General features: G+C 41.9%; 1 protein-coding gene across 8 annotated transcripts in view; it reads right to left on the reverse strand.

Moving 5' to 3' along the window:
- The window catches only part of CAPRIN2 (caprin family member 2), a 73,920-nt gene that overhangs the window by 37,451 nt on the left and 14,833 nt on the right, over nt 1–21,636 (reverse strand). For 6 of the 8 annotated variants that reach the window (XM_084627601.1, XM_084627604.1, XM_084627600.1 and 3 more), the window contains 6 exons: nt 13,645–13,727; nt 5,513–5,677; nt 4,771–4,814; nt 2,167–3,072; nt 1,219–1,260; nt 709–828 (listed from right to left, as the gene is read on the reverse strand). In XM_084627601.1, coding sequence (XP_084483727.1) covers nt 709–828; nt 1,219–1,260; nt 2,167–3,072; nt 4,771–4,814; nt 5,513–5,677; nt 13,645–13,727 — 1,360 coding nt within the window. The remainder of the gene's footprint in view (nt 1–708; nt 829–1,218; nt 1,261–2,166; nt 3,073–4,770; nt 4,815–5,512; nt 5,678–13,644; nt 13,728–21,636) is intronic. The other 2 variants (XM_084627603.1, XM_084627605.1) reach the window with 2 other exon arrangements.

Here is a 21,636-nt window from a genome sequence, read left to right on the forward strand (position 1 = left end):
AAAGTGGGGGAATTAAAGCAAACTTATTCCCAGTGTGTACAAGGGAATGACAAGGTTCTTTCTACTTTCTAGCATACAAAACCTGTACAAGCTAATTTTATGTAGTGGCTTCTTTCAACTCCCTGGAAGACCCTAGTTATAAGCAATTTTTCTTCATTCTTGCCCCAGCAACTCAAAGATCAGTTTCTCAAATGCTCTAAAAGCTTGAATAAAACTTAGTTTCTAAACATAGGCACACAAGCCACACCTTTCTATTTTATCCTATTCATCCTCAGTGTTGGTTAGAGATCAGTCTGTATACAGTGTTCACACTATAAGCCAGATAAATGCCAGATTAAATTATGTCCGTATCCTTACTTTATGGAATTGAGACCACTGTTTTAAGTGTTTATTAATTTTACAAGTGAAATGCTGTCAACTTATAGTCAGTATTTTATCTGTTAAATCACTGTTCCTTTGTAATGCAGTTTGACAGTAAGCTGCAAGGCACAATGCAAGTCTGTTGACGTTCCAGTACATAAGGCTAAAGTGATGTGGCAGTTAACACATCTCCCTCCTCCACAGGTCAAGATTTTGATGAATTAGACATATGTATGCTGCATTTAATGCAGTACATCAAATATATTCAGCTGCTTTACAAAGATATCCCAGTTTTTGTATACTCAAAATATTTGACTCATTTTAGTTTGATATGGCCGACTAGCACACCTGTACATTGCTTTGGAGACTCCTAGGTAGTTTAAAACTCTCTCCGACGGATTGGAGGACCTCCTTTTTTCTTACTGCATCAAAGCCATGTCCACCACTTAATCCATCTGTTTTTCCATCCTATATAAAATAAGAGGCCCATCTCATTAGGAAGCACCTCAAACATAAGCTTTAGAAACTAAACCAACACTAGAAGTTCCAATCCATCTTAAAGTGCTAAGAACATTTGAGTACTTTACAGTGGCTACATTGCTTTGAACTATTTTTAGTACAGTATCAAGTTATGCACATAGCTATGAGCACTAGTGCCATTACGTTTAGAGAGATTTATCAGCTGGAAAAAAATCAGCCTCTCTCCTCCCATACTGCCAATAAGAGTGGAAGCATGCAACTTTACAATATACCACAGTGAAAAGTGTTTATGAAGACCATTTTAACTATAAGTGTTCAAGATTTGCTAAATAACCTTACTCCCACATTCTTTATCACCCACTGTTTTACGTTACCCACTCGTTTCACTTCAGATTCATGCTTCTGTCTGCGATCCCGTCTCTAGATACAAGAATATCCACTTTTCAGTATTGTGGATCTTATATTCATCTTGTTCATCTAATCTAGTCATTTACTGAAGAAAGACAGCTTTAAAAAGAAGTAGAGTTGGACAATACCTGTGTACAGGCCACTTCAGTGGCTCTCTATTTGCAATCTATGGTCTTACTAAAATTTAGATCAAGCCTAATTTCTACTTTGGAAGCATGCCTCTCCAGATACTGATCTGTTCACTCTATTGATTTCTCCAAGCTACTTGTGTACACAGTTGGGGAAGAGGGAGAAGAAATTTAAAATTAAGCTGGAATGTTGTTGGATCCTGCAAAACCTTGCATTGTCTATGTTACTAAACTGAACCACTGTGTTAGAGTTTCCAAAACATTCCAGAATAGTAGTTTAGCATATTGATTCGTCTGGAAATGCATACCTAAGCATCAATTAAGTTGATTAACTTCTAGATCAAGTAAAAATACCCCTTAAAAGCTATTTTAGTTAAAAACCTAAAAACTTATTGAAGTGCTATTTGTACATAGTACTTTAAGTATCTGATCTTTGAGTCGTACCTGATTTGTAGTGTTAATGCAAGTGGACATTTAGAGAGCTATAGCTGCAGAAGAGCTAAATGAATTCTATTCTGTCTTATGCAAAAATGTAATTTTCATTTGAGGCCCAACCGCAGTATTACTGGGGTTGATGCAAGAAGCAAGGAGAGCATTTTGCTTTCCAGATGCATCAAGCTTTAGGATATCAGTTAAAAATCTGACTTAACCCACTCAGAAGTGACATGGAAATTTGAATACAGAACTCCACAATGCAAGTCTTACAAATCCTCTGACTACTGTATTGCTTTAGTCTGAAATACTCACATTATAAGCTTAATGAGAGTTAATACTACCTATGCCAACTCACATCTTTGGGTTCCACATCACACTTCTTTGGCCCAATCTGCTCCTTTGGCATAAGATTTGCCGCTCCCCATGACTTTGGAGTATTCTGTAACTGCTGCGATGATGCTGGCTGCTGCTGGTCAGATGTTTCCCAGGACTTCACAGGTTCCTGCTTCTTTTGTTCTGGTTCCTCCCTAACACGTGTTTCCCAGGACTTCACAGGTTCCTGCTTCTTTTGTTCTGGTTCCTCCCTAACACGCGTTCCCCAAGGCTTCACAGGTTCCTGCTTCTTTTGCTCTGGTTCCTCCCTATTTTGGGTTATCCAAGGCTTCACAGGTTCCTGCTTCTTTTGCTCTGGTTCCTCCCTAGTTTGGGTTATCCAAGGTCTTTGAGATTCTTGCTTTTGGACTGGCTCTTCCTGAATGTTTGTTGCCCAAGGTCTTGGAGATTCCTGCTTCCTTTGTTCCTGCTCTTCCTGAACTTTTGTGGACCAAAGTCTGGGAGATTCCTGCTTCCTCTGTTCCTGCTCTTCCCTAACTTTTGTTATCCAAGGTTTTGGGGAATCCTGCTCCTCCCTAACATGCATTACCCAAGGCTTTGGAGTCTCCTGCTTTTTCTGTTCTTCCTCCCTAACCTTAGTTTCCCAGGGCTTTGAAGACTCCTGCTTCTGTCCCTTCTCTTCCCTAACACAAGCTTCCCAGAGCTTTGGAGATTCCTGCTTCTTCTGTTCCTGATGCCTACCACAAGATTCCCAAGGCTTCAGAGATTCCTGCTTTTGCTTCTTTTGTTCCTGTTCTTCTATATCAACAAGCATTTCCCAGGATTTTGGAGGTTCTTGCTTTTTAGTGTACTCTGCTTCCCACGGTTTGCATTCTTTAGGCTTCTTGATAGAGCATTCTGCTTCAGGCAAATAGCGCCTGTTGAGAAACTACAGACCAAAGAAATTTAGTGGCTCAAGAAAAACATTGCTACCAGAGTTTAGCTCAGTTTTTTAGTGAGAAAAAAAAAATTCTGTAGTTGAGTGACCTAACCAAAACTGACAACAGGCAGCCAGCTGAAGAATTGCTTTGTTTCAGTACAAAGAGACTTGGTTTTATCCTACAATATTGCAGACACTGAATAGTTACTCTTTCCAGCATGTTGTAGAGAAGCACCACAATGAAACAGAATTGAACACTTAAACATCTAGAAATATGCACAAATTGAGTAGCCATATAATCTTATTGCTCTTACCCTTGTCCTTCCTCATTCCATGGCTTCTCTATTTGTTATCCACAATCATGCCATGTTTAAAATTCAGTTGTAATTTCTGCAGGACATTGACCTCATCCTGTATAGCACCTAAAACACCTTGGTGTGAATAGTACGAATACTATTTCTTTCATTAAAGAACAAGATCTTGCTCTTTTGGCTTATTTGATCCCCTGAAAGCTCATAATAAACTAGCTCTTCTATTTACTGGAAGTTCAGATCATAGCTAATGACCAGATCCTAGAGACAATTCGTTTGAATCACCAGAACGAGTCTCAGTGCATTCCTGCTCAGAGCCAGGAAGTTAGATATAAACTGGAAGTAGCTTGTAGAGGCTAGTAGCTATGCTATTGTAGGCCTACAGGCCAGTAAAGATCTGAACATGACAGACTACTACTTACTGGCTGTGTTCTGTCTGCTTAATTAGTTACAGCACAGACTTGGAAGTCTAAACTGGCTGGGCAAACTCTAGAAGACTAAATTTTAGTTTTAGTATACTATAAAAAAATCTGTTTTATTTGCTATACTCCCTCTAGTGGGATATTTGGAAGGTTGGGATACAAAGACGTTGCTTCATTTCAAACTGCCAAAAAGGTCCCCTTTTCAGGATTAAGTATCAAAAAAAAGTTTCTGCTTTATGATGCTGCTTATTGAAATGTATGATTAGGCTCGTAGTTCTGAAGCAGATTTAAAGGACATTTGTGGTGTACAGACTGTTGGGCCAAATTCTGTAGCAATTTTACGGTATCAATTAACTACTAATAGTCAAATCAATATCTAGGGACCCCTACTTTGGTTTTACAAAGCCAGAACACCATTCTTAACTCTGCCGTAGTGTTAAATCTAGGTAACATAAAAGTTAAGAGCTTAACATTTTAGAAGACTCCTGTATTTGTAATTGTGTATTGTCTGATGCAGCAGTACTAGAGAATCCATCTTCTCGAAACAGGAATAAAGACACAAGTAGCTGAACCTACACAATCTGAAGCTTTGTTTTTTTCCACTGAATTTATAAAAATGCTCCAAAGGGTCAGCAAACGTATTAAACCATTCCTGCTCAATGCTAAGCCTTAGCAGGGGGGTTTACATTCTACCCCATATATTTCTGGAATGTTAATGTTCCTTTGGATTAAGGCTAAAAGTTAGAGCTTTAAGTTTTTAATTTTTCTACTTTGGAAGCAGCATATCTAGACCATTGTTTGGTTTTCTGTTCTAAGATCTTGGCTAAAATTTTGCTGGACAGCAGTTTCCTAGTGTTTCACAACTTTTGTACAATACATTAAGACTCTAATATCAGAATTAAGTTACCACCCAGAGGCGTAACTACTTTTAAACACAATTAAATGTATTCTAACAGTTAAATTCAGTATTTTACCTCTTGTGGCTGTATCTCAGACTGCAAAAGCTTCATAAGGGGTTCTAGAAAGAGGGAGGACATTAATTTGCTTCAGATTATTACAGAGAGAAACATGAAACCTTTCAGTGTCCCAACAAAGTCCATTTAAAAAAACTGATTTGACAGTTAAAAGTCATCAATTGCTGATCTGAAGGATTTTCTAAAACATTCATAATTTATGTTCTGCATTAAACACGAAGCTTAGGTCTTCCCAAACTTCGGTTTTGTAAAAATTTTAAACTTAAAAGTACAAATTAAAAAAAGGAAAGATTCAGAAAAACATTCCCTTGCAGTATCGATAACCCAAGCACTGTAGTAGTGCACTCAAAAGTGACATTTACCTACAACAGGCATTTCCCACAGCTTCAACAATGAGGTTGTCAAAAGCACAGACAGCATATGTTAGATAAGAAAATAGATTAAACTGAATTTTTGATCCAAAGAGATACTAGTATCGGTGAAACCATTCCCTTACTGGTGTTATGTGGTGTTCAAACCAACATATACGGTTGCAAGTTTTGTACAGTATATTTTAGTTACTGATCTGCCAACTGAATTTAGCTGTACTGTAGTCCAAAAAAATCCACTGGATTAAGCTTCTGCATACTTGCAATATGATTAAGTTGATAAAAACTAGGCTATTCAAGATCTCTGAACACTCAGCTCTTTGAGAAGCTTATCTTAACATGGATCAGGAATTACACTTGGAAATATACTCAACCTGGCTCTTTGACAGACTCTCCTTTTGGAAACTGTCTTGGTCTCTCAGATTTTCTCATTACTTCCTCTTCCAATTCCTCTTTTACTTGCATGTTGCGAGGCACAGGAATATTTTCAAAATATCTGGAGTTTAAGAGTTTGGATAATAGTTCCTTCATATGTTTATCTGAAGAGTAAAAAATTTTATATATGTATATAAATATAAAAATGTTGATATGCAAGACAGGTTAAAAAAAGTTCACAACTTACAATCTGAAGATGTGTCCTTTGAAGCTGCTTTATATTGAAACTACAATGTCTAACCCAGTGGTCTCCAACCTTTTTACACACAAGATCACTTTTTGAATTTAAGACCCAGGATTTACCCTGCCCCTATCTCGAGGCCCCACCCTGCTCACTTGCTTGTTCTCCCTACCCTCACTCACTTTCATCAGCCTGGGGCAGGGGTGCAGGTTCTGTGCTGGGGCTGAGGGGTTTGGAATTGGGGGCTCCGGGCGGAGAGACTGGGGCAGGGTACAGGAGGGGGTGAGGGGTGCGGGGTGCAAGCTCTGGGAGGGAGTTTGGGTCCAAGTTGGGGCTCCAGGCTGGGGCAGGGATACAAAAGGCAGTGCAAGATGCAAGCTCTGGCCGGGAGGTGCTTACCACAGGTGGCTACCAGTCAGCGGTGCAGCAGGCATAAGGCAGGCTCCCTACCTGCCTTGACCCCACACTGCTCCCCAAAGCAGCTGGCATGTTTCTGCAGGCCGCAGGGGAAAGGGCCAGGAGGCAGGCGACTCCGCATAAGCTGCTGCTGCCGCCCCACAGCACCAACTGCAGCTCCCATTGACTGCAGTTCAGAGCCAATGATATCTGCGGAGTCAGAACGGGGGCAGCAGCATGCGGACCTGACTGCCTCCCACCTCTGCTGTGTCACTGGACTGTTAGCAGCCAGAGATTGAAATTGACTGGCAGAGGCTCCAGGATTGACCAGTCGATTGAGATCTACTGGTTGGTGACCACTGGTCTAGCCCAACCCCAAAAGGCAAAAACTTCTTGTATAGCATTTTAGACAAGTTATCACTAATCACGCAAAACTGTAAAACATTACTGAGCCACAAGTTACAACATCTAGGTAAAGGAGAAGATATTTTCAGATGGTATTAGGATGTTTTAGATAGTGTAGCAGGTGAAGACTTCTCTGCAAGTCTAGTAGTGGTAAGATGAGTGAGAAGCGAGGAGCAGTACTGGACAAGAAAAAAGAATAGCAATGAGAAGAGAGCAGATATATTAGGCTGAAGTTTGTAGAAGTCAAGACAAATGTTAACAGGATCATGAAGGAAAGCTCCAACAGGGGGATGAAGATGCATAGCGTGTTAGTTTTGGTGTGTAAGAAAGCAGACAGTACAATTTGACAAACTAGAGTAGAGAGGGCTGAGACTTCAAGGCAAGAGGGAGACACATCTGAGAAAGGGTTTCAGAAGAGGCAGGTTGCCAGAAGGAAAGCTCAGTCAACGATAACAGTAATGGACAGGAGGCAAGTGAGTTCCAAGGAGGAGCTGGAGATCATGTAGTCAAAGGAGTACACATGTTTCTCTGCCTAGACATTTAGATGAAGCTGAGAAAGCTTCTTAGTCAAGCCTGTGGCATTAGTGTGATGCTTCACAGGGTATGCAAGCTTGTGAGGCACCTTGCTAGCCCCCTACTCAGTGTGAGTAAGTCTAGTCTATGCCAGCTGTGGATCAGCTCTGACTCCACCAGCCTCTGGCAACACAAGTACTACTTTCCCAGGCCTCAGTAGACCTCAGTTTCTGTGTACAAGCTAGAAATAGGCACACCAGACATTCCTCTGCTTTGCCCAGCTCCTGTGCCACTGAATTCTCAGATTCATTACTCCCAAAGAAATAGTACACACGAGCCTGATAGTTTGAACTCAGAATTACCCCCCACTTAACATACCACACATTTATATTTAAAACAAGAATAAGTTTAAGAACAGAGATTCAAATGACAATCAATATTGAAATCATAACCTGCCTAGAGCCTTAACTCACAAGACATTCCTATCTCCTACAGGATAGCTTACCCATATAGTTCTTTTCCCATAATTTTCAGCCAGGTTTGTTGAGATCCCTTTCATGGGATCAAGCGCACTGGCAGCTTGCCCTCACAGACTGAAGGATACCGGCAGGTGAATCTGCACCCTAAATATACTATACCAGATCTTTTGATCTTTACTTGCAAAATTGGTCCCCCCCCACCCCCCTTTCCTGGTAATTATTCTGAAGTCATTAGCATTTGACTTGATACGTTAATAGATTTCTATTTTGAGACACAATACAGAATGGCCCACCAAGAAGATGAGTCTCCCCCCACCTCCTGCCTGGAGAAGTTTGTCTAATACATGCTACCTTGTAGTTAAAGGCAAGTCACTTGAAGTCCTACAGAACATAATTTTCAGTATAAACACAACTTTAGATATCTTCTGTACATCTTTCAATAATTATGACCACCAACATAATGTGCTTTCAGCAGAAAGCTTATAACACCCCATTTTGGGCAATCCAGAGGATCTCTGGACCACTATGTACACCTGTGCCCTCTGCTAGTTAGCGTTAAGAGGTCCTTGGATCAGTTAGATCTATATAACAATACATTAGGTGAGATTATTAGCCAAGATAGTGACAAAGAACACAGAAGAGCCAAGTGTCAAGAACTGAACGTCATGAGGGGACCCTGGTGCACAGCAGTCAGACAACAAGTGATGAAATAAGTGAAACTGACAGGAGAGCCAGAGAAACCCACATAAAGAAAGTCCAAGAGGATTCTATGCTCTAGTGTCGGCAAGAATGAGGAAGAGGAGCTGCCAGCTTCAACAATGTTAACTATGCAAGTGCTTGTTGACAGAGTAAAATCCAGCTTGCGCTTGGTCTAGGACTGGATGATTAAATGGACAGAGCAGCTTCAGGAAGAGAAGAATGAAAATGGGTTGAAAGTTATTAGGGTTTAAGTAACATACAGAAGATCTCTCCTCTAATACAATAAGACTACAGTGCTTTAGAGCCCTCAATGCCCCCTGGCAGAGGGTTCGCTAGCATGTAATGGCAACTCTTAACACATTGTTATGGTATTTGACAAAGAATGTCATGTAATATATCAAAAAACTATCATGCTGGTCATGATCTTTGCAAGATTGATGGATGGGATGTGTAAGCCAGGCAGGGTTAATAAGGGTTTCCCAGGCAAAGGAATATTGACTTGCCTCACTCTCCAAGTCTTGAATGCAAATGAAACTGGGTGAGCCAGAGACAATGGGAATTATATTTGCATACCGAGTCAACAGAAAATGCAAGTTTACAGAATGATAACAAGAGCAGCAGACATGGCATCTGCACCCCAAAGAACAAACAGCAGGGGAGAGGAACTTAGTCCAGTAGTACACCTCAAAAGGACACATTTCAAAGGTTTCCTGGACTATAAGAAGAGGGAGAAAAGGCATTGTGATGATCTGTCACTGAGGGAGCGTAAAGCAAAATGCTTTTTGTATCTATGATAGCTGAATACTGGCTCTAAGGACATGTGATATTGAGGAGGCTCAGTAAGAAGCTGATAAAGATTTCAGCTAGTTATATTTTAGTCACTAGAAAGCATGTTATACTTGTTTTATTTGTAACCATTTTTTGTTCCTATTATCCTCACTTGGTATCACTTCAATCTGTTCTTTATTAATAAACTTATTGGTTTTATTGTAAGTTCATCTCAGCGCAAAATATATGAAAGTGTGACTCCTCAGCTGAGCTAACAGGCTGGTGTGCATACTGCAGATTTGGAAATTTGTGTGGGCACAGTGATGGGCTGCATACTGCAGGACAACACTTCAAGGGAGCAGGGGTGGGAATGAAGTGCACCAAGTATTACCTTCAAGACCAAGTAAAGGCTGGCAGAGTCCTGAAAAATTTGTTTGGCTGGCTGGCTAAAACTGGAGCAGCGATCGGCAACCTCTGGCATTCAGCCCACCAGGGTAAACCCCATGGTGGGCCAGGCGGTTGTTTACCTGCTGCTTGTGCCGGTTTGGCCGATCACAGCTCCCACTGGCCACGGCTTGTCACTCTAGGCCAATGGAGGCTGCAGGAAACGGCAGCCAGCACATCCCTCGGCCCATGCCGCTTCCCACAGCCCCCATTGGCCTAGAACAGCAAACCATGGCCAGTGGGAGCTGCAATCGGCTGAACCTGTGCACGCAGCAGGTCAAAAAACCTGCCTGGCCCACCTGGGGGTTTACCCTGGTGGGCCGCAGGCCAAAGGTTGCTGATCCCTGGACTGGAGTATCAGGTAACCAGTCACAAGCAGTTTAGCATCAAACTGCTCTCTGAGGCAAAGCAGGAACCAAGTGACTTGCAGTTCTGGACATGTCAAAAAAGCTAAGGGTGGGTTGTGGAATGGGCATATGTAACACCCCAAAGAACAGTTACTAGAGGGTAACTTTTTCTTTAAGTAATTGCATACATGTCCATTCACTGTAAGTGACTCCTAAGTGGTTTTTTCAATGGAGGTGGGGCTACGAGTCTCACCTGAAGAATTACTGTAGGACTACTTTCCCTATATTCACTTTGTCCCTTGATGCAGTCGTAATTACGTAAATGTCTTGCAAAAGTACGTACAGAGGTCTGGGTTGCTACCCTCAAGTGTCAGTAGGAACATTTCCCACAAATGCAGTAAATATTGAATGTGCTCTAGATCAATGCAATAAATATTTCAGTAGTTGTCAGATCTTTGGCAGTGTAAGACATGGAAGTGTGGCTGGTAACCCATTTAAAAAAGTCTAACTCAGGATGATGTCTCATTCTCTACCAAGAACAAAACCTTTTCAGCTCTGTTTCCTATTCAGATAAAATGCCAAAGCAATACTGACTGAGATAATAGACAAAATATTTTGGATATGAATTTGGAATGAGACCTAGGCTGCGCCTTGCCCTTGTAGAATACTGCATGAGGGTCAATAACCGTAGCATACAATTCCCCCATTTATGTAATGGCCACTTTAAAAAAAAGCAGCCACTTTATCCAAAAAATGCAATATCAAACAAAAGGATAACGGCTCAAATAGAGGCCCTATAAAAGCTAAAAACTAAACATGTCACATGACAGTTGGATCCAGATAGCCAATCCTCAGGAATCTGGTTACCATTGGATGAGTGGAGACAGTCCTTCCAGCAGTGCAAGGGTGAAATGCAAAAATTGAAGTCCAATGAGTTTTGACGGGACTGCTAGATCAGGGGTTCTCAAATTGCGGGCTGTGACCCTCAAGGGGTTGCAAAGTTATTACTTGGGGGGGTTACAAGCTGTCAACCTCCAACCCAAACCCCGCTTTGCCTCCAGCATTTATAATGGTGTTAAATATTTATAAATTTAAAAAAATTGGTAAGGGGGTTGCACTCAGGCTTGCTGTGTGAAAGGGGTCACCAATACAAAAGTGAGAACCACTGTGCTACACGTAGTCCAATATTTTCTGGACTGCAAACTGTAGGATACATTGTGGTGAGCTGCACAGATGGAGACATTTCCACTTACTAAAGCAAGTAGCTCTTGTGGAAGGTTTTCTACTATTAAGCAAAATATTCCAGACTGCTGCTGAACAGTGTGCCTCTTCTGGGATTAGCCAGAAAGAAAAAGTCATGAAGCAAAGCATGTAGGTGTTGCACCTGAACCCACAAACATGATTCTGGGATATTAAGTTCCTGACTAGCAGCAGAAGTAAGGGAGCTTTGGTGGCCTGCCTGTACAAACCCAAGTACCAAGGTTATTCCTCCCAGGCTGGGGCTCTGAGAACCCCCCTGCCCCAGTCTTGTTTGAGTTTTTTTTTTTTTTTAAATACCACCACTCTGGAAATTAGTATTGGTGGGTAAGCATACAGAAGATCATGTTTCCATGGAAACATGTAAGCATCTGAGATGGAAGCCTGACTAATCTGTTCTGGAATAGAAATGGAGGCATTTTCCTGTTCTGCTCAAAGGAGACTAACATTCTTGACTCGAGACCACTCATAATCTAGACTGAACAATTTGGCTAGAGGATCTGCCAGGCAACTGATTGCCTGGAACATGTGAAGCCTTGAGAATTATTCAATTCCTTATGCAGAAATTCCACTGTTTAACCTATGTCAAGAGGCAGTCTGACCTGGTACCCCCTACCTGCTTACATAAAACAGCTGCTATGTCTGAGCACCTGTATGGCATTGCCATGAATGTGGTAGGAACTGCTGACATTTTGAATACTGCATGCAGTTAGAGAGTATTTGTGTAACCTGGCCTCATGAATGGACCATGTCCTGAGGTTGCTGTTCTGCCACATATGCTCCCCACTCCACAGCAGAAGCATTTGCTAGTAAAGTCATAGAAGGGAGAGTTGGTGAGAATAGGCCCACCCTCCACTGTCCTGATTCATCCACCAATCCAGGGACCACACTGGCTGGGATGCATACAAACGTGTTCAGGTGACAGACTCACTTTACTCCCATCTGCATACATCAGGGATGGAATCTTTATCACATACATACAAGCAACCATTTTCCCCAAGAGCCTGAGGCAGTTATGTACTGTGGTGTGTAGTCTTCAAGAAGCAGCCACAAGAGGGTCCTAGATAGTCAAAAACTGAGTTTGGGGCAGGTATGTCCTGGCTGAAGTAGAGTCTAGGAATGTGTCAATGAAATATCTCCCTGCTGGATTATCAGACCTAAGCAGCTGAACAGATGGAGGATTTGTCCACTTGCTGACTGGAGTGATCCATTTGAATCAATCATCCAGGTATGGATATAATCATATGTCCCAAATCCAGAGGTAAGCTGCCACTAAAACCATGCACTACATGAAAACCCTTAGTGCCAACAATAGCCTGAAGGGGAGTATAGTGAACTGGTAATGACCTTCTCCTACAATGAACTTTAGAAACATTCTGTGACCCCAGTAGATTGCCACATGGAAGTAGGCATCCTGTAAGCTAAGGGCAGCACTCCATTCTCCCAGATCTAGCGCAAGGATAACGGACAAGGAAATCCATATGGAACTTCAACTTTTTGCTGCATCTGTTTAGTCTAGAATGGGCTTGACACTCCATCTGGATTTGAGAATTAAAAGATATTGGACTAAAAAAATAAATGTCTAACTGGATGAAAAATGAGTACCACTATGTACAGTTATATACTAATTACATACAAGCTCCGACTGCCAACAGTAAGAAGAAACTGAATGAGAACAGGGCCGCTTCATCCTTTCTACTCTACTCCAGGCATGAAGAAAAAAGTGCGGGCCATACATGTCCAATCATATGGGCACTGCTAGAGAAAATACTCTGGCACCAGTCGAACTATGCAATCACAAAGAATTAGATTTTGCAGCCTTCAATGCATCTATAGATTGAGGAACTTTCCAGACCTCAGAGATGAAACGGCACTTTTGAAGGTGTTGATAGCATGTTGATAGCATGTACTACTAATGTATTCTGACACGGAAGGGAAAGACTAAAGTTTACTTTGATGAAGTGTTAAAAGTTTCTCTCCTTATCTGCTTACATCCCTATGCTGTAAGTCCTCAGCAGTGGACCTTCACCGAGACTGTTGGGGCCAGTGAAAGTGCAAGTTTGTTATACCCAATCCAGAAGAGTTTGAAGTTAGGGTTCCAGAATTAACTCATTGGCACACTGATCAATCTCCTTTGCAATAAAAATGCAAGCGTTATCACACTGAAGGGTTTAGTTTGGTCTCCAAAGGTTAGTTCTGAATTGATGCATGGCTACTATTACATAATACTCTAGAATAAAGCCAGCATGCATACAACCCACAGCTTCTAAACCATCAGTACTGAGAAAATGGTCCTATTCTCCAATAGGAAGCATGCCACTGTGTTGTATTAACTAGCCCTACTCTTAATATACAGATTAATTGACCATTACGCCTCAGTCAAAACACATTACACATCTCAGTCCTTTAAGATGAAGGATTCCAGGGAAGTATGCACAGTACTCAGTATGAGACCTCCAACTATGTTCATTTGTACAGCATCTTACACTTGCAAAATGCTCAGTATATTACATTATGTTTACCCAGGAATAAGTGTAGAAATTAATGTTATTTATCCCCTCCCCAAATAGCCAAAAACTTACACGTCGTTCCAACCACAGCTTTCTCACTGCCTTCTAGAAGATCCCAGAAGTAGAGTGATGATTGCTCCATCTGGTCTTCAACACTTGAAAGCAAAAAGGAAAAAAGTTAACAGACCAGAGAAATGTTCCTTTAGCTATTCATTTTTCTGCTTATGATAATTTGTAGTCCTCAGCAGTTCTGTCTCTTTTCTTTAGGAACAGGATTAAAGTCAGGGCCATTCTTTTAATGCAATCACCATTATTGCCTTTTCAAATTAAAAGGCCACTAAAAATAGTACTATGCATTGTTTACCTAGAACAGCAGCCCCACTAACAGTATTTCTTATTTCAATAAGCTCTCTTCAGTTAGTCCAGTGTTACACACAGTTGGACATAATTCTAACCAGTTCTGTTTGTGGTTTTGGGACCCTGGATATTGTTTTAGTTTAGCATTTTGCCACTACTGGTCAACAGTAGTTTGAAGCGTCTCTCATCCACTTGAGAAGATTCAAGCCCAAAAAATCGTTTCATTCAATATTTAGCTGTTTGACCAGATGAGTATGTGTTCTGTGAATTCAAGATGTGGAATGTATACTGAAGTGTTTATGATAAAACAGTTGCTTTATCTCAAATATTGTTGCAAGTTATACTTCTAAGGTACGTCTTATGGACCAGTGGTCAGCCAAGTTTAGTTGTACATTACCAGAGTCGTTTGAGGCAGGTGTGTAAAAATTAAGATGTTTTCTCCTTACTTCGTAACTTCAAGGTCTCTAGCCCATACTTTGATAAAATAAGGCCTTCAAAAGGCTCACGTTACATTCTCAATATTCAGCACTAACCTAGCTGGTCTTAACCAATTGATTGGTTTAGTCTGACACTAAGACAAGAATCAGATTACACTTAGAAATAGAATATACAATTAGTTTTAACAGTAAAGGTCTTGAGAACTCTAGTCAATCTATATCCGCCATCCCATTAAAGTAAATAAATTAGTATGGAAAGCCAGGAAATGGGTGTAGTCCCTTGCTGAAAGAAGCCTACTTTAAAAATGAATTGTAAAAGTACTCCTGTATAATGGAATGCTTAAAGAATTCAGTAGCCTAAACACAGACTGCACATTTTGATCAGCAAGATTTTTGGTGAAATGGCTGAGTAGCATCGCTTCCAGCTGTACAGAATAAGGACCGTGCCCCTTACAAAACTGCATAGGTAGTATCATGCTACAGTCAGCCAAATATGTAGAGGGACCATATGAAGAGATGAAAATGGCATGATGTCAATATTGGTCAGCGTTCTAGACAGTGAATAAAGGAGGCCAGAAATAGCGTTGTGGCCTTCAAATACACCAAGGTCTGACATTTTAGTACCTGGATTAATTATTTTAATGCCAAAGCAGCCGCCACATTCTTTGGCCTGCTGCTTGCATTTGCAGCTGATAACCAGTGCTGATATCAAAGATGGGGCCCAAAATTATTGGCTTTCATACCTCTTTGGTATGGATCAAAGATCTACTGCCTCATTTCATGTATACAGAAGGGATCATTCCCTTCCTCAGGGAACACATGTTTATGACACTCGGTGCACTTCTTCCTGAAAGGAAGGGCAGAAGTGCCACTCAGAACTGCCACCTGGCCTGCTTGGTGAAAGTATATTACAGTGGGAAGCACTCCCAATATTGGCACTTCATTGTACTGTCAAACTGGAAAGATTGAAGGGCATTGTGTACCAGTTACAAGCAACTTGCACCACTGGGGATCAGAATGCACACTCCTCAGCAAATCTGCCAACCTAAATTTTGAGCCCTGTGGGGGGAAGTTACTAACCTGTGGAGTAACTTGTTCTCCAAGGTAGCTCACACATGTCCATTCCACTCCGGATGTCTGTACACCCACCCACCAGAAATTTTCCATCAGCTGTACCTGTTGTATTGCTTGCACTCCCATACATCACTGAGTGAACGTATAAAAGGCAGAGCTGGCCCTAGCTTCTCCTCAGGTCTTTACTGGAACTCCAATGTAGAGGTAGGCAGGTGGATCATGTAAGAGACATGTGCATCACATCTCAAAGAACTGTTACCGAACAATGCAACAGTTCCAGTGATTGCACTTGGGCATTACACTACTGGGGACTCAAGCTGTGACACTGGCAGACCAGCCAACCTGTGTACGACCCATAACTTAAGAGGCATTACAACTGTAATCAAGACAATTCACTTGTAAGTGAATTTCAAAGAGATGAACTAGACCAGCAATCATTAACCCATTCATTTGTGGTAACAAAAACCAAGGGTAGATGCTAACTGTATTTGTTTACCTATATCCTGTTAGTTTAACAATGTAACCAAAATAGCTTGTAGACACTAATTCCCTTTAACACCTTAATTGCCTAACATTATGTATGCAACTGTGTTCAGTTAACCTTAAGACCAAAGATGAGACACTGCAGGAAACTATCTACATTGCCTTCAGCTTAACTGTTATAAGAACTGGCTAATTGCCTTATGTAAATAAGTGCAACCAGTTAACCTGTGTATGCATAGGAAATAGAAGATTAGCTTCAAAGCAAAGGTCCACAAACTATCTGCACTGCCTATTCTTCCTTGGAGGAAATCCCTTCTGTGAAAATTTCTGAGAGGCAGCTTGAGAGTTACAAAAGAAGATTCAGGCCTGACCCTTTCATCAGTAGTCTACTGAACTTTGAGCCAAAGGACTGATCTTGCAAATAGTTATCTGGAATACCCTGGAAAATGTATGGAAAGATATCAGATTTTACCTCTAAGCTGCCTTTGGATTCTGACCTTTAGGGGGGAGAGGAATCACTTGTAGTATGATTCCTTAACCATTCAATAACTTTATTAATAAATCTTTAGGTTATTAAGGGTTGGCTGACAGTGGGATATTTGGGCTAGATCTGAGACATATGTTGACCTGAGGGTAAATGATCCTTTGAGTGGTAGAACTTTAAATATGGTGAATAGCATTTTCAGTAACCTCTCACTATATTAGACTTGGTCATCTGGATGGGAGCCAAGGGCTGGAATGCCTGAAGGGGACTGTTTGGCTTCTTGTTAACCAGTGTGGTATTACAGAAGCTCTTGTTACTGGCATGGTGAATCTAATTATAGAATAAACCACCAGTTCGGGGGATTGTCTGCCCTGAGTGTGGTATTCAGTGTGCCCATCCCAGGCACCCAGTCACACAAGCCATAAGAACAGCAGGTGTAATCGGAGGCTATTTTAATAAAGACTGGAGACCAACCCATCCAATTCTGGCTTCATCTCTGGAGTCTGGAGCCACTGCACAGTGGGAGGTAAACATGGGAACCAAGGACCAGGATGCTGCTCTACAAGTGTCTGCAACTGAAACGAGCACCAGAAAGGCCACAGAGAGATTGTGACCTCATCTAATGAGCTGTGACTGCTAGGTGGAGTGACATAGCACAGGAAGATAAGAAGAAATTCTCTGGGTGGAAACAGATTGCCACTGCTACAAATAGCTGTGAGGATTTACAGAAATGCCTGGTTCATTCTAGGTAGAAGGTTAGATGTTTCCTGATGTCCAAGGTATGCAAACACTCTTCTTTTGGTAGAATATGGAAAAACTGGCTAGTTGATGTGGAAAAGTGACACCACCTTTGGAGGAGTATGGAGGTAAACCTTGTCCTTCAAAATAAGACTCTATATGGAGGGCCCAACATTAAGGGGAACAGTACCGCTACTCATCTGGTTGTGGTAATGGCCACCAAAATTGCCATCTTCATAGCTGACAGTTCAAATGGGGAACCTATAAGACTTGACAGAATGAAGTTCAGCTCCCCTAGGGGAAACAGGGTTGTGTCCTAGAGGGTATAATTTGACTAAGCCTTTTAAAAACCTTATGTACAAGTCACTGGGGGAAAAAAAACAGAACTGTTTACTTTAGGATGGAATGCTGAAATAGCTAATAGATGTATTATGATCAAACTGCTAAACCTTGATGCTTCAGGTAAAATAAGCAGTCCAGGATATGTTGAACTGAAGATGGAAAAACCAACTCCATTTAGTTCTTGTAAAATACTGGGGGGGGGGGGGGGTGAAGGGGGAACCACAGACTTAAGTACATGAAAAGTTATAAGGGTGATAAATTGTTCTCCTTAGCCACTGAGGACAGGATAAGTAGCTTAAACTGCATCAAGAGATATTTAGACTAGACATCACGAAAAACTTAACTGTAAGGGTAGTTAAGCACTGGAACAAATTGCCTAAAGGAGGTAGTTAAGTTTGTCATTGTCTAACCTATTCTTAAACCACAAACACCTGTCAAGGATGGTCTAGATGAGTGTTTCTCAACCTTTTTGATACCATGGACGAGGTTGCTGCCTTCCTAAACTGTCAGGGAGATCTCAAGGACTGGGGCACTGGTCCACAGACTGGCCATTGAGAAACACTGATCTAGATAATACTTAGGCCTGCCTCAGCGAAGAGGACAGGACCAGATGACCTATCAAGGTCCCTTCCACTCTACAGCTTTATGATTCTATTTGGCATATCTTCTTGAACTCTTTCAAACAAGACAGCTCTCTAGTATCTAGTCATGGAGCATTATGAAGGGACTGTAGGGGACCATGATCTTGGGAGATTAGGTCCAAGTCTAGTGGAAGTGAAAATGACTTTCACTGACACTGCCAAGAGCATAGAGAACCAGTGTGACAGTCCCATGCTAGGGTTATAAGTCTGACTCTGGCCTGGTCATAAATATAAAGGGAAGGGTAAACACCCTTAAATCCCTCCTGGCCAGAGGAAAAACCCTTTCACCTGTAAAGGGTTAAGAAGCTAAGAACCTCGCTGGCACCTGACCAAAATGACCAATGAGGAGACCAGATACTTTCAAAGCTGGGGGGGAGGAATACAAAGGGTCCTCTGGGATTTTTTTTTTGGCCAGGACCAGAGCAGGAATGCAGGTCAGAACTCCTTTAAAGAGTTAGTAAGCAATCTAGTTAGATATGAGGTAAATTCTGTTTTGTTTAAATGGCTGATAAAATAAGCTGTGCTGAATGGAATGTATATTCCTGTTTGTGTCTTTTTGTAACTTAAGGTTTTGCCTAGAGTGATTCTCTATGTTTTGAATCTGATTACCCTGTAAGGTATTTACCATCCTGATTTTACAGAGGTGATTCTTTTACTTTTTCTTCAATTAAAATTTTTAAGAACCTGATTGCTTTTTTCATTGTTCTTAAGATCCAAGAGTTTGGGTCTGTGTTCAGCTATGCAAATTGGTGAGGATTTTTATCAAACCTTCCTCAGGAAAGGGGGTATAGTGCTTGGGGGGATATTTTGGGGTGGGGGAGAGGAGAAGACATTTCCAAGTGGGCACTTCCCCTGTTGTGTAACACTTGGGTGGTGGCAGCTTTTAATCTAAGCTGGTAAGAATAAGCTTAGGGGGTCTTTCATGCAGGTCCCCACATCTGTACTGTGGAGTTCAGAGTGGGGAAGGAACCTTGACAGGCCTGATACGGTCTTATCTTTAGTAATACTTGTGAATGAGTGGGACTGATGGAAAAAGCATGGAGGAGCCTGCCTGACCATGGCAGTAAAAACACATCCATTATGGAACCCAGGCTATGACTCTGAAGGAAACAGAACTTCAGACAGTGTCACAAACAGGTCCACCTAGGGAAATTCCCACTACTGGAAGCTGTGTCTGGCCACATCGGGACAAAGTGACCACTTGTGGTGATCCAAATGATCTGCTCAGGCAGTCTGCTAGGTCATTCTATATCCCCAGCAGATAAGATACTTCCAGATCTACTAAATTAGCAATGCAGAGTTCCCAGAGTAGAGCCACCTCCTGACAGAGTGGAGAAGGGTAGGCTCCCCTCTGCTTGTTGAGGTAGCATGTTGTTGCTGTGTTTGAAAGGATTAGCAGGCTGCTTCCCCTAATCTGTGATCAAAATATGTGGCATGCCAGCCTGACAGCTTTTCATTCTGACATGGATGTGTAAAGCTAAATCTTCGGAGGACCACAGTAATAGCATTATCAGATAGATACATCTAGTCTAGGAGGGAGAGCCTATCACTAGCATCAACATCAGTTGCAGGCAGGCAAATGAAATGCATGCCCATGCATCTGTGGACAAATCCAGACAATCCAGGAAAATGAGAACATCGTGAAGGTGCCCTTACTACAGAGGGTATGTGATAGCAGCTTGGTAGGTAGATTGATGCCAACCAGCCCTGCGAAGTTCTGAGGCATAGTCTGATGTACTGAATTATGTAGATGCAAGAGGCTATATATCGCAGAAGCCTCAAACAGTTTTGTGCTGCTGTGACTGGGTGAGCCTTCAAACTGAATTGACTGAATTGCCTGGATCCTAAAGTCTGAAAGAGACCCTGGCTTGTAAACAGTCCAGTACAGTCCCTATAAACTTAATCCTCTGAAACAGGGAAAGGAGACTTTTCTACATTAATTAGTAGTCCCAGAGGATTGAACATTGACTGGATCAGGGCTACACTGCTCTAACTGCAATTTGGAATAGCTCTTGACAAGCCAGTCATCCAGGTAGGAGTAAACCTGAATTCACGATCTTCAGAGGAATGCAGCTGCTACTCCCATAAATTTTGGAAAGACCCTATATGCTGCTGACAGGCCAAAAGGTAATACAGTGAACCCAGAATGATTTTGATTTACCAGAAGCCAGAGGTACTCCCTGTGTGCTTGACTGCAATATGGAAGTATGCATTTTAAGTTGAGGGCCACAGTCTCCAGGTTGAGGATAATAGAAGTTGGATGACCATGCAGAACCTTATCTTTTCAAGAGCCTTCTGAGTTTACGAAGGTCAGAAAACCCCCTTCCCCACTTCATCATTGGGATTAGGAAATAAAACCCCTTCCCTCTGAGACCATGTGGAATCCACTATCGCTCCCAACTGAAGGAGATGCTGCACTTCTTGAATGAGAAGCACCACATAAGAGTAAACCCCAGAGAGGTCTGGAGAAGGAGTAGAAGCAAACTGGGGAGCATAAACCACCTCTTCAGTGCCCAAGACCCACTGGTCCAAATAATTCAGGACCAAGCATAGTGGAAGTGGGACAGTTTAAGAAGGTGAAGGAGTTTGGGTCTCGAGAGGTGGAGACTGATATGACAACCTAGACCAGCCCATCAAAATGACTGCTTTGTACTTCCCAGGTGTTTTGAAGGGACTGGAGATGGAGCCAAAGCAGCATGAGGGGAAAAGGATGATGCCCAGGTCCTGTTAAGGAGATGAAGCAGAATACCAGTGCATCTGCTGGAACTGATCCTGTTAACTGGGTCAGGTGTGCACAAGCCTAAGGACTTAAAGGTGGCTTTAGAGTCCTTAACCCCACAGAGCTTGCTGTCTATCTAGTTTGAAACTAGTGAAAGGACCCTCAAACAGTAAGTCCTGGATAGTATTCTGGTCTTCCCTATGAAGTCCAGAAGACTGCAACCAGATGATCTGTGCTTAGCAGCTGCAAAAGCCATGGTTCTAGCTATTTAATCTGCTGTATCCAGTCATACTTATAGTGATGTGCTTGTGACTAGTCTCTTTCTGGTCAATGAGGATAGAACTCCTGCCTCATTTCTCAGAAGCAACTCTCAACTACTCTATGGAGTCCCAAAAATTAAAACTATGATCTCAGCAGAACCTTAAAAACCCCCCATTGAATAAATCTTTCTGCTAAATAAGTCCAGCCTTTTAGCATCTTTTGCTGTGGGGTGACAACCTGGTGCCTTGTTACTCTCTCATTAGCAACTGTCATGACCAATGAGCCCAATGGTGGGGGAGTACAGAGGTACTCAAAACCTTGGGAGGGTACAAAGTATTTTCTTTCTGCCCTTTTTGAGGTGGAAGGCAATGAGGATGGAGTCTGCCATAAAGTTTTTATAGGCTCTAGTACTGCCTCATTAATTGGCAGAGTCACCCTGAAATGATAAAATGTCAACCAGGTGATGTGTGGACTCCCTGACCTGCACACTCAGGTCTGAAGACACTCTTCAGCAACTCCTGATAAACT

The sequence above is a fragment of the Lepidochelys olivacea genome (genome assembly GCF_965140295.1).
Source record: "Lepidochelys olivacea isolate rLepOli2 genome assembly, chromosome: 1".
In the NCBI taxonomy this organism is placed as follows: Eukaryota; Metazoa; Chordata; order Testudines; family Cheloniidae; genus Lepidochelys; species Lepidochelys olivacea.